At 40.9% G+C, this 16,593-nt stretch overlaps 1 protein-coding gene across 1 annotated transcript in view; it reads left to right on the top strand.

The window, feature by feature from the left end:
* The window catches only part of LOC139409384 (BMP/retinoic acid-inducible neural-specific protein 3-like), a 68,987-nt gene extending 61,980 nt beyond the window's left edge, over window positions 1–7,007 (top strand). Inside the window, exon 8 of the mRNA XM_071154465.1 lies at window positions 5,147–7,007. Within this exon, the coding sequence (XP_071010566.1) occupies window positions 5,147–6,263 (1,117 nt within the window). The 3' untranslated portion in view covers window positions 6,264–7,007. The remainder of the gene's footprint in view (window positions 1–5,146) is intronic.
* The last annotated feature ends 9,586 nt before the right edge of the window (window positions 7,008–16,593 follow it).

Raw genomic sequence — 16,593 nt, 5'->3', positions numbered from 1 at the left:
TCTTATAGATAAATAACCCATTATAGATACCTTGAGGCCTGCTTTTAAGGGAGAGCATTTTATTTTCAGTTTTTCCACTTCATTATATTTTCGTAAACTGACGTCAATTCTTCATAAACTGTTGCTGTGTGCACATATACCCACATAAATTCAGTATCTATCATTGTTTACAGTATGTCTCATCTGGGGTACTGAAAATACCATGACACCCTGCCTGCATATATTTAAGAATTAAACACTGCGACAACCTATTGATATGACCAGACATAAAATACTACAGGGTAATACCTAATATATTGTTATTTTGTTAGGAAAATACAGCTGTATCATGACATGAACCCAAGGAAGATGGAATTTTGTATTGGGGAATGTGACTATCTAGTTATTCTAGTGAACTTGATATCCCCAAAATGACTGTACGTACACTACCATTTAAAGGTTTGGGGTCACTTAGAAATGTCCTTGATTTTGAAAGAAAAGCTAATTTTTTTGTCCATTTTTAAAATAAGATCAAATTGATCAGAAATACAGTGTAGACATTGTTAATGTTGTAAATGACTATTGTATCTGGAAACAGCTGATTTTTAATTGAATATCTACGTAGGCGTATAGAGGCCCATTATCAGCAACCATCACTCCTGTGTTCCAATGGCATGTTGTGTTAGCTAATCCATGTTTATAATTATAAAAGGCTAATTGAGCATTAGAAAACCCTTTTGCAGTTGTTAGCATGGCTGAAACCTGTTGTTCTGATTAAAGAAGCAATAAAACTGGCCTTCTTTAGACTACTTGAGTATTTGGAGCATCAGCATTTGCGGGTTCGATTACAGGCTCAAAATGGCCAGAAACAAAGGACTTTCTTCTGAAACTCATCAGTCTATTATTGTTCTGAGAAATGAAGGCTATTCCATGCGAGAAATTGCCAATAAACTGAGGATCTCATGCAACGCTGTGTACTACTCCCTTCACAGAACAGAGCAAAATTGCTCTAACCAGAATAGAACGAGGAGTGGGAGGCCCTGGTGCACAACTGAGCAAGTATATTATATTAGAGTGTCTAGTTTGAGAAACCAACGCCTCACAAGTCCTCAACTGGCAGCTTCATTAAATAGTACCCGCAAAACACCAGTCTCAACATCAACAGTGAAGAGGCGACTCCGGAATGCTGGCCTTCTAGGCAGAGTTGCAAAGAAAAAGCCATATCTCAGACTGGCAATAAAAAAAATATAAGATGGGCAAAAGAACACAGACACTGGACAGAGGAACTCTGCCTAGAAGGCCAGCATCCGGGAGTCGCCTCTTCACTGTTGACGTTGAGACTGGTGTTTTGCGGTTACAATTTAATGAAGCTACATTAGTCATTTTCAACATTTACCAATGGTCTGCACTGTATTTCTGATCAATTTGATGTTATTTTAATGGACAAAAAAGTAGCTTTTCTTTCAAAAACAAGGACATTTCTAAGTGACCCTAAACTTTTGAACAGTAGTGTACGTAGAGCCATGGAAGCTTATAAGAAATCCCACTTCGACCTCCAACGAGCCATCAAACAGGCAAAGTGTCAATACAGAACTAAGATCAAATCCTACTACATCGGCTCTGCTCGACGGATGTGGCAGGGCTTGAAAACTTTTATGGATTGCAAAGGGAAACCCAGCCACGAGCTGGCCAGTGTCGTGAGCATACCAGATGAGCTAAATACCTTCTATGCTCGTTTTTGAGGTAAGCAACGCTGAACCATGCATGAAAGCACCAGCTGTTCCAGACAACTGTGTGATCTCGCTCTCCATAGCCGATATCAGTAAGACCTTTAAACAGGTTAACATTCACAAGGCCGCAGGCCCAGACGGAATATCAGGATGTGTACTCGGAGCATGCACTGACCAGCTGACAAGTGTATTCACTGACATTTTCAACTTATCTTTGACCTGGTCTTTAATACCAACTTGTTTCAAGCAGGCCAACACAGTCCGCATGCTCAAGACTGCCAAGGTAACCTGTCTAAATTACTGTCGCCCCGTAGCACTCACATCTATAACCATGAAATTCTCAGAAAGCCCCCCCCCCCCCCCCCCCCCCCCCCCCAAGCTCATTTCCAGACTCAAGTCCCGAATACCTCCCTATGTAACTGGATCCTGACTTCCCCTGGCAGTGAGGGTAGGCAACAACACATCTGCCACGTGGACCATCAACATGGGGGCCCCTCAGGAGTGTGTGCTTAGTACCCTTCTGTACTCCCTTTTCACCCAACACCATCATCAGGTTTGGTAATAGCCCAATGGTGGTAGGACTTATGACCAATGACGATGAGGCAGCCTATAGGAAAGAGGTCGGAGACCTGGCGGTGTGGTACCAGGACAACAACCTCTCCCTCAATGTCAGCAAGACAAATGAGCTGATCGTGGACTATAGGAAATGCAGGGGCAAGCACGCCCCCATCCACATTGGTACATTGTTGGGGCTGTAGTGGAGCAGGTCAGGAGCTTCAAGTTCCTCTGTGTCCACATCACTAAGGAATTAATATGGTCCCCACACCCACACTTTTGTGAAGCGGGTACTTCAGTGGCTGTTCCCCTCAAGAGGCTGAAAATATTTGTCATGGGCCCCCATATCTTAGAGGTTCTACAGCTGCACCATTGAGAGCATCTTAACTGGCTTCATCATTGCTTGGTACGGCAACTGCAAGGCATCCAACCGCAAGGCGCTACAATGACCGCAAGGCGCTACAGAGGTTTGTGAGTATGGCCCAGTACATCAATGGGACCAAGCTACCTGCTATCCAGTACCTCTACACCAGGCGGTGTCAGAGGAAGGCCCAAAAAAAATGATCAGACTCCAGCCACCCAAGCCATAGACTGTTCTCTCTGCTACCGCACGGCAAGCGGTACCAATGCACAAGTCTGGAACCTACAGGACCCTGAACAGCTTCTACTAACAAGCCATGAAACTGCTTAACAAGACTGCTAAATAGCCAATCAAATGGCTACCAGGACTACCTGCATTGACCCTTTTTTGCACTAACTCTCTTGCGCTAACTCTGCATACACACTGGACTCTACCCACACACTCACACATACAGTTGAAGTCGTACGTTTACATACGCTTAGGTTGGAGTCATTAAAACTCATTTTTCAACCTCTCCACTAATTCCTTTTTAACAAACTATAGTTTTGGCAAGTCGGTTAGGACACCTGCTTTGTGCATGACACAAGTAATTTTTCCAACAATTGTTTACATACAGATTATTTTACTTATAATACACTATCACAATTCCAGTGGGTCAGAAGTTTACATACTCTAAGTTGACTGTGCCTTTTAACAGCTTGGAAAATTCCATAAAATTATGTCATGGCTTTAGAAGCTTCTGATTGGCTAATTGACATCAATTGAGTAAATTGGAGGTGTACCTGTGGATGTATTTCAAGGCCTACCTTCAAACTCAGTGCCTCTTTGCTTGACATCATGGGAAAATCAAAAGAAATCAGCCAAGACCTCAGAAAAAAATTGTAGACCTCCACAAGTCTGGTTCATCCTTGGGAGCAATTTCCAAACGCCTGAAGGTATCACGTTAATCTGTATAAACAATAAGGAAGGAGACGTGTTCTGTCTCCTAGAGATGAACATACTTTTTTTATTTATCCCCTTTTCTCCCCAATCTTCGTGGTATCTAATTGTTAGTAGTTACTATCTTGTCTCATCGCTACAACTCCCGTACGGGCTCAGGAGAGACGAAGGTCGAAATCCATGTGTCCTCTGAAACACAACCCAACCAAGCCGCGCTGCTTCTTAACACAGCGAGCATCCAACCCGGATGCCAGCCGCACCAATGTGTCGGAGGAAACACCGTGCACCTGGCGACCTGGTTAGCGTGCACTGCTTCCGGCCCGCCACAGGAGTTGCTAGTGCGCAATGAGACAAGGATATCCCTACCGGCCAAACCCTCCCTAACCCGGATGAAGCTAAGCCAATTGTGCATTGCCCCATGGACCTCCCGGTTGCGGACGGCTGCGACAGAGCCTGGCTCGAACCCAGAGTCTCTGGTGCCCTAGACCACTGCGCCACCCGGGAGGCCGAGATGAACGTACCTTGGTGCGAAAAGTGTAAATCAATCCCAGAACAGCAGCAAAGGACCATGTGAAGATGCTGGACGAAACAGGTACAAAAGTATCTATATCCACAGTAAAACAAGTCCTATATCAACATAACCTGAAAGGCCGCTCAGCAAGGAAGACGCCACTGCTCCAAAACTGGCAGAAAAAAGCCAGACTATGGTTTGCAATTGCACATGGGGACAGAGATCGTATTTCTTGGCGATATGTCCTGTGGTCTGATGAAACACAAATATAACTGTTTGGAAGAACACCATCCCAACCGTGAAGAACGGGGGTGGCAGCGTCATGTTGTGGGGGTGCTTTGCTGCAGGAGGGACTGGTGCACTTCACAAAATAGATGGCATCATGAGTATAGAAAATTATGTGGATAAATTACCCGACACGTTTGACCCAAGTCAAACAGTTTAAAGGCAATACACTCAATTAGTATTTGGTAGCATGTAAACTTCTGACCCACAGGGAATGTGATGAAACAAATAAAAGCTGAATTAAATCATTCTCTCTACTATTATTCTGACATTTCACATTCTTAAAATAAAGTGGAGATCCTAACTGACCTAAGACAGGGAATTTTACTAGGATTAAATGTCAGGAATTGTGAAAAACTGAGTTTAAATGTGTTTGGCTAAGGTGTATGTGCATTTCCGACTTCAACTGTACTTACACTGACACCCCAACACTCACACACCAAACACAGATATACTACATACGCCCACACATCGCATGAGCACACATGCATATTGACACACACATTTAAAAAGGACAAAGCAAGCATTTCACTGTTAGTCTACACCTGTTATTTACGAAGCATGTGATAAATTTAATTTGATTTGATCCTTGTGCAGATAGTGTTCAAAAGGGGTTGTGTTAAATGCGGAAGACACATTTCAGTTGAATGCATTCACTTGTACAACTGACTAGGTATCCCTCTTTCCCTTTTCCCAGAACTGCAAAGTGTTTGGCCACACAAAGTGCATTTCCTGTAGAAAACAGTCTGGAAGTTTATCTTCATTGTGTTTATCTGTGTTTTGCAGGTCCTTCACCTACTGGCTGAACTTTATCTTGTCCATCATGTACTGCAGTGAGAACAACCACATAGGTTCATACCTGGAGGAGACAAGGAGCTGCTCTTGCCCCTATGAACACCCGTCCTGCCAGGGTGTCATACCCTGCACCATGGGCGAGGGCTCCTTCTGCGCCTCCTGCTCCTACGACAACCGCTCCCGCTGTGCCACATGCAATCCTGGGTACATGCTCAGCCAGGGGGTCTGCCGCAATGAGGTGCCGGACTCCACAGACCACTACATCGGCTTTGAGATGGACCTGCAGGACCTGGAGCTGAGATACCTGCTACAGAAGAAAGACAGCCGTATTGGCATCCATGGGCTCTTCGTCAGCAATGATGTCCGGCTCAACAACTGGTTTGACCCATCGTGGAGAAAGAGGATGCTGCTGACACTGAAGAGCAACAAGTACAAGTCCAACCACGTCCACATGCTCCTCGGGATGACCCTGCAGATCTGCCTTACTAAGAACAGCACCCTGGAGCCAGTGCTGTCTGTCTACATCAACCCCTTCGGGGGCAGTCACTCTGAGAGCTGGATCATGCCTATACACCAGAACAGCTACCCCGACTGGGAAAGGACTAAACTAGACATTCCCCTGGACTGTTACAACTGGACGTTGACTTTGGGCAACAAGTGGAAAACATTTTTTGAAACTGTCCACTTCTACTTGCGGAGCCGGATCAGTGCTCCGTTGCCCCAAGGGAACGGCTCAGTCTACTACGAACCTTTAGAGTTCCTGGAGCCTGGTAAGAACCTGGGCTACATGAAAATAAACAGCATCCAGGTGTTTGGCTACAGTATGCACTTTGACCCGGAAGCGATCCAGGACCTGATTCTGCAGCTGGACTACCCGTACACTCAGGGATCGCAGGACTCAGCCCTGCTGCAGTTGCTAGAGATCAGGGACCGGGTCAACAGACTGTCCCCTCCTGGACCTCAGCTCCTGGACCTCTTTTCCTGCCTGCTGCGCCACCGCCTGAAATTATCCACCACAGATGTTGTCCGAATACAGGCAGCGTTGCAGATTTTTTCTGCCAAACAGCCGAACTCCATGGAATACGAAACAACCAAATTATGTAGCTAATAAGGGGTCGGAGTCCAACTACACAGATGCTTGTGCTGCTATTACACTGACTTGATTACAGTTAAGAGCAATTTTGTAAGGCACCGAGGGACATTTCTTTGTTTTTATGATGTTGAGCGCTGTTTATTGGGATTCGTGTAAAATTATATATTTCTGGAAAGTGTGTGTCATACAAACACAAGGGGGCTTCACCATGCCCACTTTGCCTTTTTAAATGATAAGAAATTAGAAACAGAGTTGATTTCTGACCGTGATGGATATAAAAGATGTATCATCACTGATATGTTTCCCATAAATTGCACAGATCTCAATAATCTGTTAAAATGTGAAGCTTTTGCTGATAATTAAGTGTTATCTCAACAGTGTGTTTGGTTTGACACCAGCATGGCTTTACTTAGGTCTTTCACTTTGTTATTGAACACACAATTTTTTATTATCATACTCTTCTGTTTAATCCCACTACACCCCATGTGTCCAGAGCTAAATGAGATGCTAAGGAAATCAAATGTTCCTTGTTTGTCATCAGTTTAAATTCCCACACAGGCTTTTCTATTTCACATATTTGTAAAATTAGAGTTATACAATACTTCAGACATGCAGAAATAAAACACCATACACGCAATGGCTAGTATGTTTATGTTACTTTTATTTTTTATAATGCAGTCGTTTGTGAACAGTTATGAAACAATGTCTATATGATGTATGAAAACATTCTGAATTTGCTAATTCACTAAATAAAAGTCATTTTTATGTGCCATCTGTAAATAGTTTAGATGTTTTATCTAGTGGATATTTTTATCAGAGATAATATTTGATCTTTGGTTAAATAATCTAGATTATATCATATCTGATGTATATCTTTGTATATTATATTTCAAAATCAATCTCTTCTCTGAAAAGGAAATGCTTCATGCAAACCACAGAATATAAGATGTTCCATTCAGTCCTTCGGTGTTTTGAGAGGATTTATTTTCCTGTAATTTGAGAGAAATGTTGACTTGAAAGAACCTTTGCAATTTATCTGTGTAAAGGACTTCGACAAGGCAACATTGCCCGACAACAAAATAATATATTTAAGTCACAACAAACCCTAGAGCACAACTCGCTCCTGTGTTTGGCATAAAACGCCAGGTGACTTATTCTTCGACTAATGACTTTTCCCCTTGGATATCCTTGAAAGCAATCCAGCCAATTCACTGCAGGAAAAAAGTGTCAAATACTATAAGAGTGGTAGCCTGGAAAGTTTCCCTATATCTTCAGATGATCATCAATCAAAGTGGAGGCATTCCTTATTTATTGATTCACTCTCTCTTCGTTCTGTCTGTCAATATTTAGTACTTTTTCAGAATTTGTGAGAATATGAGGTATGAATCTTTTTTATGTGCCAATATCAAATCTGGCTTTAAGAAAAGAAAAAAAAAAGCTCAGGTTAATTGGACGTCTGATGACAACAGTGAAACAAAAGTGTCCATCGGTACACTTGAAATGTGAGTTTCAAGGACTTTCAATTGTCTTTGTTTTAATTACATCCCACTGGGCACTAACTGGTTGAATTAATGTTGTTTCAACGCAATTTGTCAACCTATTGTGATGTGGAATCTACGTGGAAAATACACTGGATTCGAAAAAGTCATCAATGTAAACTTGTTTTTGACGGTGAAATTTCAACCACAGGTTTATGTCATAATGGTAACTACATTTCAACATAGAAAGTTAGTCTATAAATTATTTTGAATTTGTTTATTTAAAACATCAGATCTTCAAAGTAAAATACACTATCAGAAAAAAACAACAAGCTGGGCAGAACCTCCTACTGGAAAATGAATCTATCTACAGCAACCTTTTGGTCTCCCATTCAGGATTTTAACCAAACCCTGCTTAGCTATGATATTTGTTACTGACTATTACCAATATGTTATCGTGAGAATGATGTTGAGTGATTTCGACTTAAAATCTAAATAGATTAACTGCTGCTGTCGAAGTCATTCCAAAGGGTAGATTTAACAGAGCAAATTAATGTGACTCATAACATCAATGATGCTATTTAGGCCTAAGAAATTATTATTTACATTAACAGCAGGTAAAAGGCAGGAGATATGCTTATTCAAAGTTTTGAATTTCAGTTCATTATTATAGCGCCCCCCTGGGACCTATGTACCTAATTTCATGACTTCAGATCAAACGGGGTGAGGCTCGTGACCTTTCAAAGTTTGCATTTTCAATCTCTTATTATAGCACCACCATCTGGCCAATCAGTGTAATTTTGTAAATGCTGGATCTCTATGGCAAGACACATCATACACCAAAGCTTAGTTAAAATTGGGCCAGTGCTGTTTGCGATATTGTGTGTGCCTAATGTATGAACAAACAAATCTACGAATGAATAAACGAATGAAAGTACAGACGGACGGAGAAAGATCCGCATTCCCCTCCCCATATTTCATCATTGTGGATAACAATGTGAGACAAAATGGAAAACACAGACAGAAGACACTGGCTACAGCACAAATACAACATTGACAAACAGTGGATGTGTGTGACATCGAGTGAGAACTAGAAACAATTACATGTCTCAAACAACCTGTTTATCTATTTGTTCTTTGAACTCCTCCAGGGACACCAGGTCCTGGAGATTTAGGTTAGCTTGGAGGGAATTCCAAGACCAGGGGGCTGAGTAATGAAAGGAACTTTTTCCATGCTTGGTTCTAATTTGCTGAACGATTAGCATAAGACAATATTGAGATCTGAGCTTGTTTGTGTTTCCATTTCAAGCTAGAAGAGCGGATAGATAAACTTTACCTAAAATGACCTCAAGAATGAACCAGTGTTTGAGCCTGCGTGTTGCTAGTACACTGTAAAGATCACCATGATGAGTTAGATGTCTCTGATTGGTAACAAAATGAAGGCTTCATGATACAGATTCAAAAGCCTTCAGTGTGGAGTTTTAGGCTTACACATAATAGTATCACCATAGACCAACACAGAGAGAAAGGTACAACAAATCAACCATTTTCTGGCGGCAAAGGAAAAACAAGATTTGTGCAGGTAATAAAACCCAATTGCCAGCATGTGTTTATGGACAAGGTCCTCAACATGGGTGTTGAAACTTAACTTCTCATCCACCCTGTTGTAATAAGAGCCCACGAGTGAGGGTTACACACCCTCCAGGCAAAGATTTTAAGTTTTGTTGTTGACAAGTGCCCCTCAATTATGAATGGTGGAGAACATATATTCCCTATGTACTACATTCCAGGCCAGAGTGTTCTGTTATTGACAGCACCTTCCTCAAGCCATCAATGATGGAGCAAATGTCCCTCTGCACGCATTAATGTGCAAAGAGGGGTCAGACCTTCCAGTCACTGAGTAGCTTACAAGACGCCCCCGTCACAAGAACAATAAACTCCTCTCCGTTTCCCCTTTTTATGACTCCTGAAGGATTGTCTCCTGAAGGAGGTCTAAGAGACAAAAAACAGGCACTTTCTGCAGATCAGCAGATCATCTTTGCAATGTACATGTGTTACTGGGGATTACCAACTAGAAAAAGTAGCAGCAATTGTGAAAGTGACGTTTAAACTCATTTCTGAACAATGTACCGAACAGGAAGACTCATGACATTGGTTGGCATAACTTGATATTTTTCTTCTGATTTTTGTGTCTCTAAAAGGGTTATAATGTGTATTTGCTGAGACATGGAATGAATGCATTTTACTTAAGGCATGTTTAGAATCTATAGGATATGTACAGTGCCTTGCGAAAGTATTCGGCCCCCTTGAACTTAGCGACATTTGCCACATTTCAGGCTTCAAACATAAAGATATAAAACTGTATTTTTTTGTGAAGAATCAACAACAAGTGGGACACAATCATGAAGTGGAACGACATTTATTGGATATTTCAAACTTTTTTAACAAATCAAAAACTGAAAAATTGGGCGTGCAAAATTATTCAGCCCCCTTAAGTTAATACTTTGTAGCGCCACCTTTTGCTGCGATTACAGCTGTAAGTCGCTTGGGGTATGTCTCTATCAGTTTTGCACATCGAGAGACTGATATTTTTTCCCATTCCTCCTTGCAAAACAGCTCGAGCTCAGTGAGGTTGGATGGAGAGCATTTGTGAACAGCAGTTTTCAGTTCTTTCCACAGATTCTCGATTGGATTCAGGTCTGGACTTTGACTTGGCCATTCTAACACCTGGATATGTTTATTTTTGAACCATTCCATTGTAGATTTTGCTTTATGTTTTGGATCATTGTCTTGTTGGAAGACAAATCTCCGTCCCAGTCTCAGGTCTTTTGCAGACTCCATCAGGTTTTCTTCCAGAATGGTCCTGTATTTGGCTCCATCCATCTTCCCATCAATTGTAACCATCTTCCCTGTCCCTGCTGAAGAAAAGCAGGCCCAAACCATGATGCTGCCACCACCATGTTTGACAGTGGGGATGGTGTGTTCAGCTGTGTTGCTTTTACGCCAAACATAACGTTTTGCATTGTTGCCAAAAAGTTCAATTTTGGTTTCATCTGACCAGAGCACCTTCTTCCACATGTTTGGTGTGTCTCCCAGGTGGCTTGTGGCAAACTTTAAACAACACTTTTTATGGATATCTTTAAGAAATGGCTTTCTTCTTGCCACTCTTCCATAAAGGCCAGATTTGTGCAATATACGACTGATTGTTGTCCTATGGACAGAGTCTCCCACCTCAGCTGTAGATCTCTTCAGTTCATCCAGAGTGACCATGGGCCTCTTGGCTGCATCTCTGATCAGTCTTCTCGTTGTATGAGTTGAAAGTTTAGAGGGACGGCCAGGTCTTGGTAGATTTGCAGTGGTCTGATACTCCTTCCATTTCAATATTATCGCTTGCACAGTGCTCCTTGGGATGTTTAAAGCTTGGGAAATCTTTTTGTATCCAAATCCGGCTTTAAACTTCTTCACAACAGTATCTCGGACCTGCCTGGTGTGTTCCTTGTTCTGCATGATGCTCTCTGCGCTTTTAACGGACCTCTGAGACTATCACAGTGCAGGTGCATTTATACAGAGACTTGATTACACACAGGTGGATTGTATTTATCATCATTAGTCATTTAGGTCAACATTGGATCATTCAGAGATCCTCGCTGAACTTCTGGAGAGAGTTTGCTGCACTGAAAGTAAAGGGGCTGAATAATTTTGCACGCCCAATTTTTCAGTTTTTGATTTGTTAAAAAAGTTTGAAATATCCAATAAATGTCGTTCCACTTCATGATTGTGTCCCACTTGTTGTTGATTCTTCACAAAAATACAGTTTTATATCTTTATGTTTGAAGCCTGAAATGTGGCAAAAGGTCGCAAAGTTCAAGGGGGCCAAATACTTTCGCAAGGCACTGTATTTCATCCTAGGGACTGTTGACCTGTTTTCTCTACAGTAGGAACATACTGTCGATACTTATGAGGAAATCTTAGATTTATCTCACTTGTCAAAAATTGGATGGATTCTTGGGATCAACGGGGTGGTCCCGTGGTACCTTGTCTTGCCTATCAGCCCGCCCTCTGTGAGTATCCCTATAATTGCAGGACTTAATTGCTAACAGACTGGTATATCAAGTTTCTTCGCGGTGCAGCCACACCAGTTGAACAAATTATCCACATTACCTTGAAACCAAACACCTATTGACGAGACCTATCCCACTCAGACAGAAGCAATCATCCTAGAGGTGATCCTGCGGAATGCACTGTTTGCTCATTCAAGACTAACTGACTGAGTTCACAATCCATCCCGGCTGGGATCAGAGGAAGAATTCACTGCACAGGAAAAAGCTGTAATCAACTTTACTCTCCTTGACTGAGAGAGAGAGAAGTGGGTATTGCTCTTTCTGCTATGAGCTACTTCGGCCTGCTGACCTCAGCACTACTGTCGAAAGAGAATTGGACAACAAACCCTTTACCCCAGCTCCATCTCATCCTAACGGAATCCAACTGGGCAGGCAACACCGACATGCAAGTCGGTGTTGCATTCTTACTTTCCTCTGAATGTGGCGCTGTTTGTGTTAAGTGGTGGAAGTCATTGAGCATTGTAAGAGGGTAGGTATAATTTACAAAACAATGATCAATACTGTCCTGGCACTGTCAACATCGGATGATAACTGGTAGCCTAGTCCATGTGTATTCCTGGAAGGTGAGCTCTATAGTTTCACGGTTGTGAAAGCCTATGTTGATGTAGCCCTCTCACATATTCTCTTTCAATGAATAAGACCATATCATCCACAAAAGTCCTGTGAATGTGTTGTTGAGTACATAAGCCTATTCATACTGATCTGTGGAGATTCTCACCTCAATAACTGTGTTGTATCCCATTGTACCCTGTCTTAACTTTTTTATTTACCTCTTGAAGCTAGGGGGTACTATTTTTATGTTTGGAAAAATAACGTTCCCAAAGTAAACGGCCTATTTCTCAGGACCAGATGCTTGAATATGCATATAATTGACAGATTAGGATAGACAACACTCTAAAGTTTCCAAAACTGTCAACATTTTGTCTGTGAGTTATTAACTACCAAATGATATACCTATTTAGTATAGTAAGTAAAACCGTGAATTTGATTATTTGTGGCATTGAAGTCATTTGCCAGTGACTGGGTTTTTGCAGTTCCAGAACTAACGACTATTAAAACTTCTTCGGGATCAGTGTCCCTTCCACGGGACGGTTTTGCTAACGTAGGCTAATGCAATTAGCACGAGGTTGTAAGTAATAAAAATAAATCCCAGGACATAGACATATCGGATATTGGCAGAAAGCTTAAATTCTTGTTAATCTAACTGCACTGTCCAATTTACAGTAGCTATTGTGAAATAATACCATGCTATTGTTTGAGGACTGTGTACAATTTTGAACATGAAAAGTTATTAATAAACAAATTAGGCACATTTGGGCAGTCTTGATACAACATTTTGAACAGAAATGCAATGGTTAATTGGATCAGTCTAAAACTTTGCACACACACCGATGCCATCTAGTGGCCAAAATTGCACCTGGGCTGGAATAATACATTTGGGCCTTTCTCTTGCATTTCAAAGATGATGGTACAAAAAAATACAAAATAACATTTTTTTTTCCTTTGTATTATATTTGACCAGATCTATTGTGTTATATTCCTTTCGCATTTCCATGAACTTCAAAGTGTTTCCTTTCAAATGGTACCAGGAATTTGCATATCCTTGCTTCAGGACCTGAGCTACAGGCAGTTAGATTTGGGTATGTTATTTTAGGCGAAAATTGGGGGAAAAAGGGGCTAATCCTTAATTAAGAATGATAATTTTATTAGACAGAGTATTGCTTGAGGTACATTACTGGGGCTGAGCTCCCTGCCACGAGGACCGCTATATCAGGTGGTGTGAAAAGAAGGCCGGAAAATCATCAAAGACCCCAACCACCCAAGTCATAGACTATTTTCTCTGCTGCTGCACGGCAAGAGGTACTGGTGCATCAAGTCTGCCACCAACAGGCTCATGGATAGCTTCTATCCCCCAAGCAATATGACTGATAAATAGCTAACAAAATAGCTACACGGACCGAATTTACCTTGTATCTTTATTGACCTTTTATTTCAGTATTTGCCCTGCACACTCACACACTGTCACTCCAACACACACAAACACTCACTCCATCATTTGCTCACTCACACATAATATGCACATACATTTATACTGACTCTACACACCTGCACACCCACTCACATGCAAGCTGCTGCTACTCTGTTCATATTATATCCTGTTGCCTAGTCACCTTAGCGCTATACATATCTGCATCCATCACTCCAGGATCCCTGCACATGTGAATATTGTATTGGAACTGACTTTTAAAATATTTACTCTATATAGTATACTTACTTTATTATTTCATATTTCTCATTCTTATTTCTCGTATTTTGGGGTTTTTGATACATTGTTATTGATTATTGCGTTGTTGGGTTTTGAGTTTTCAGGAAAGTCATTTCACTGCATGTGACATTAAAACTTTAAACTTTAAATTATTGACGTGTTGATATAGTCATTAATGGTTTAACGGTTAATGATAACTACTGGGAGCATTAAGTCAAGGGTTTTTCTGTATATAAACCTTAATGGTGTCCTCATAGATTCATTTAAATAGGATAACCAAATGAATCAAACAAATCAGATAATTTAATTATTCCAGTAATTAATCAGTAAATTATCTTAAATATGAATTAGCCAAAAGTCACAACAACCCAAACTCCCAGATATTTGTATGTTTTGATTTGCTCTGTAGAATGTCTTTGCTCTGTAGAATGTCCTTCCAAGGTAGTACTTACATGGTTTTCAGAATGTTTAGTATTGGAAAATACCATGCATATTGTTTTAGAGAAATTCAGAACAAGCTTCAAATTGTACAGGTTTTGTTGAATGACATTGAAAGCTGTTTGAGCATTTTTCAAAAGCCAAAGTAAAACTGCAGCCACTTGAATGGTGTCATCTGCATGAAAAATATACATCAGCGTCTCAATATGTCTCCCAATGTTGTTGATATAGATAATAAACCACAGCGGACCTAAAATGGATCCTTGAGGCACACCCGAGCACAACTTTATGGTGTCCGATTTACAACCAGCTACCTTAACACACTGGTTTCGATTTGACAGTGTCGCGTCTTTGGCTATGCCGGATTAAGTGATATGACATGCTATTCTATAAAATAATTTCTCCGTAATTAATATCACCTGATTGAGCTAATCATGTAAATGTAATTAACTAGAGAGTCGGGCACCACAAAATAATATTTATAGAGCTGTTATCTTCCGGATAAACTCTAAAAGACCTAGTAAAATTTTACATCAATAGCAGTCAACATTAATCTTCATCGTACTTCAGTCTCATTATCTGAAAATTGTAAATTCTTGGTTATCTGCAAGAACCCTGGCTAACAATTTGAATCAGCAATACAACATTGGGTTAAATCATTTATTTACTAAATACCTAACTAATTACACATAATTCATATACACATAATTAAATCATAACTTGATTACAAATTACGTCATAGGAAAACGTCCCTGGCGGGCGGAACAGATATGACGGCTTGTTACACAAAGGAAAAGGGGCTGGGTTGAGTGAAAGAGCAGGAAGACAGGAACAAAGGCGAAGCTGTGCTATAGTAAATACGGTATCTTATGCATTCTAAATTACCGCCCATTTGGAAAAGGAAAATGCAATAAATATTTACTCTGTGCGCCGCTTCATTAGGTTGGTGGTAGATGGAAGGCTGTGTTGCCAAACCGAGTCCTCTGTCCTTTGAAGAATGTCTCTGGTTGTCAATTGGATACATTGTAGTAACGTTGTTGTGTGATAGATGGGATACTCTGTCTGTTCCTTCCTAACCTGTGTTTGCAGCTGCGGTCGCTATCTCAACAGCTAGGAGGTATCACTTCTGTAGTGAATAAGAGTTCAAAGTTCATACCATTCACAACCAAAGCTCCTGCTGATGTTCGCTTCGTCCTGTAGTTATTTTCTGAACCATTCTGACATAGGATCGTCATCCCACCTCATCGGAACAGGAAGTTATGTTGTCGTCAAGGGCTTATATAGGAAGGGAGAGGCGGGCCACTGAGTGAGCAGCCCTAACTTATGAAAACCCACATCTCACATTTTAGAAGCTAAAATCACATTTCATCCCATCACAAATAATTTCATATTCAAACATTTAAATTGAAAAACAATTCCATGTGAATCCGATAACTCTGATATGTAGATTTTCACTGTAGAGTTTATGTCATCTTATCATTGATGAGAATATCTCAGATGACAACCGAACAGGCATCATATTCATTAAGTACCACTGCATATGCTCAATTGTTTGGATTACCAGAATATAGTTCATTTCCCAAAAGAAAAGAGGTATTTATGACTGTCATAAACCAACCCCCCAGGCCAACGTCATGAAAACAGGTAGTTCCCAAACCACTCCAGAGTATGACCAGTAATCCCACTACACTTTAATCACTGCACCAAGAGAATGGTCTACAATGTCAAAAACCTTTGACAAGTCTATGATAACAGATACAGATGCAGCTTCTTATCCAGGGCACAGTGAATATCACACCCTCAAAGTTGCTGTGGCAGTACTATGGCTAGACCTGAAACCTGATTGCATACCATTCAAAATTGTTTTTTTTTAACCTGGAGGTTAACCTTAAGCTACCTATTGACTAGGGACTCAAATACCTTTGCCAGAACAGATGATTTAGATATTGGCCGATAATTATTAAGTAGAGTGGGATCACCTCCTTTCAAAAGAGGAAGGACAAATGCTGATTTCCACAACCTGGGGATTTCATTACATTCTA

Source organism: Oncorhynchus clarkii, chromosome 5 (genome assembly GCF_045791955.1).
Source record: "Oncorhynchus clarkii lewisi isolate Uvic-CL-2024 chromosome 5, UVic_Ocla_1.0, whole genome shotgun sequence".
NCBI lineage: Eukaryota > Metazoa > Chordata > Actinopteri > Salmoniformes > Salmonidae > Oncorhynchus > Oncorhynchus clarkii.
This window is presented reverse-complemented; position numbering and strand designations above follow the sequence as displayed.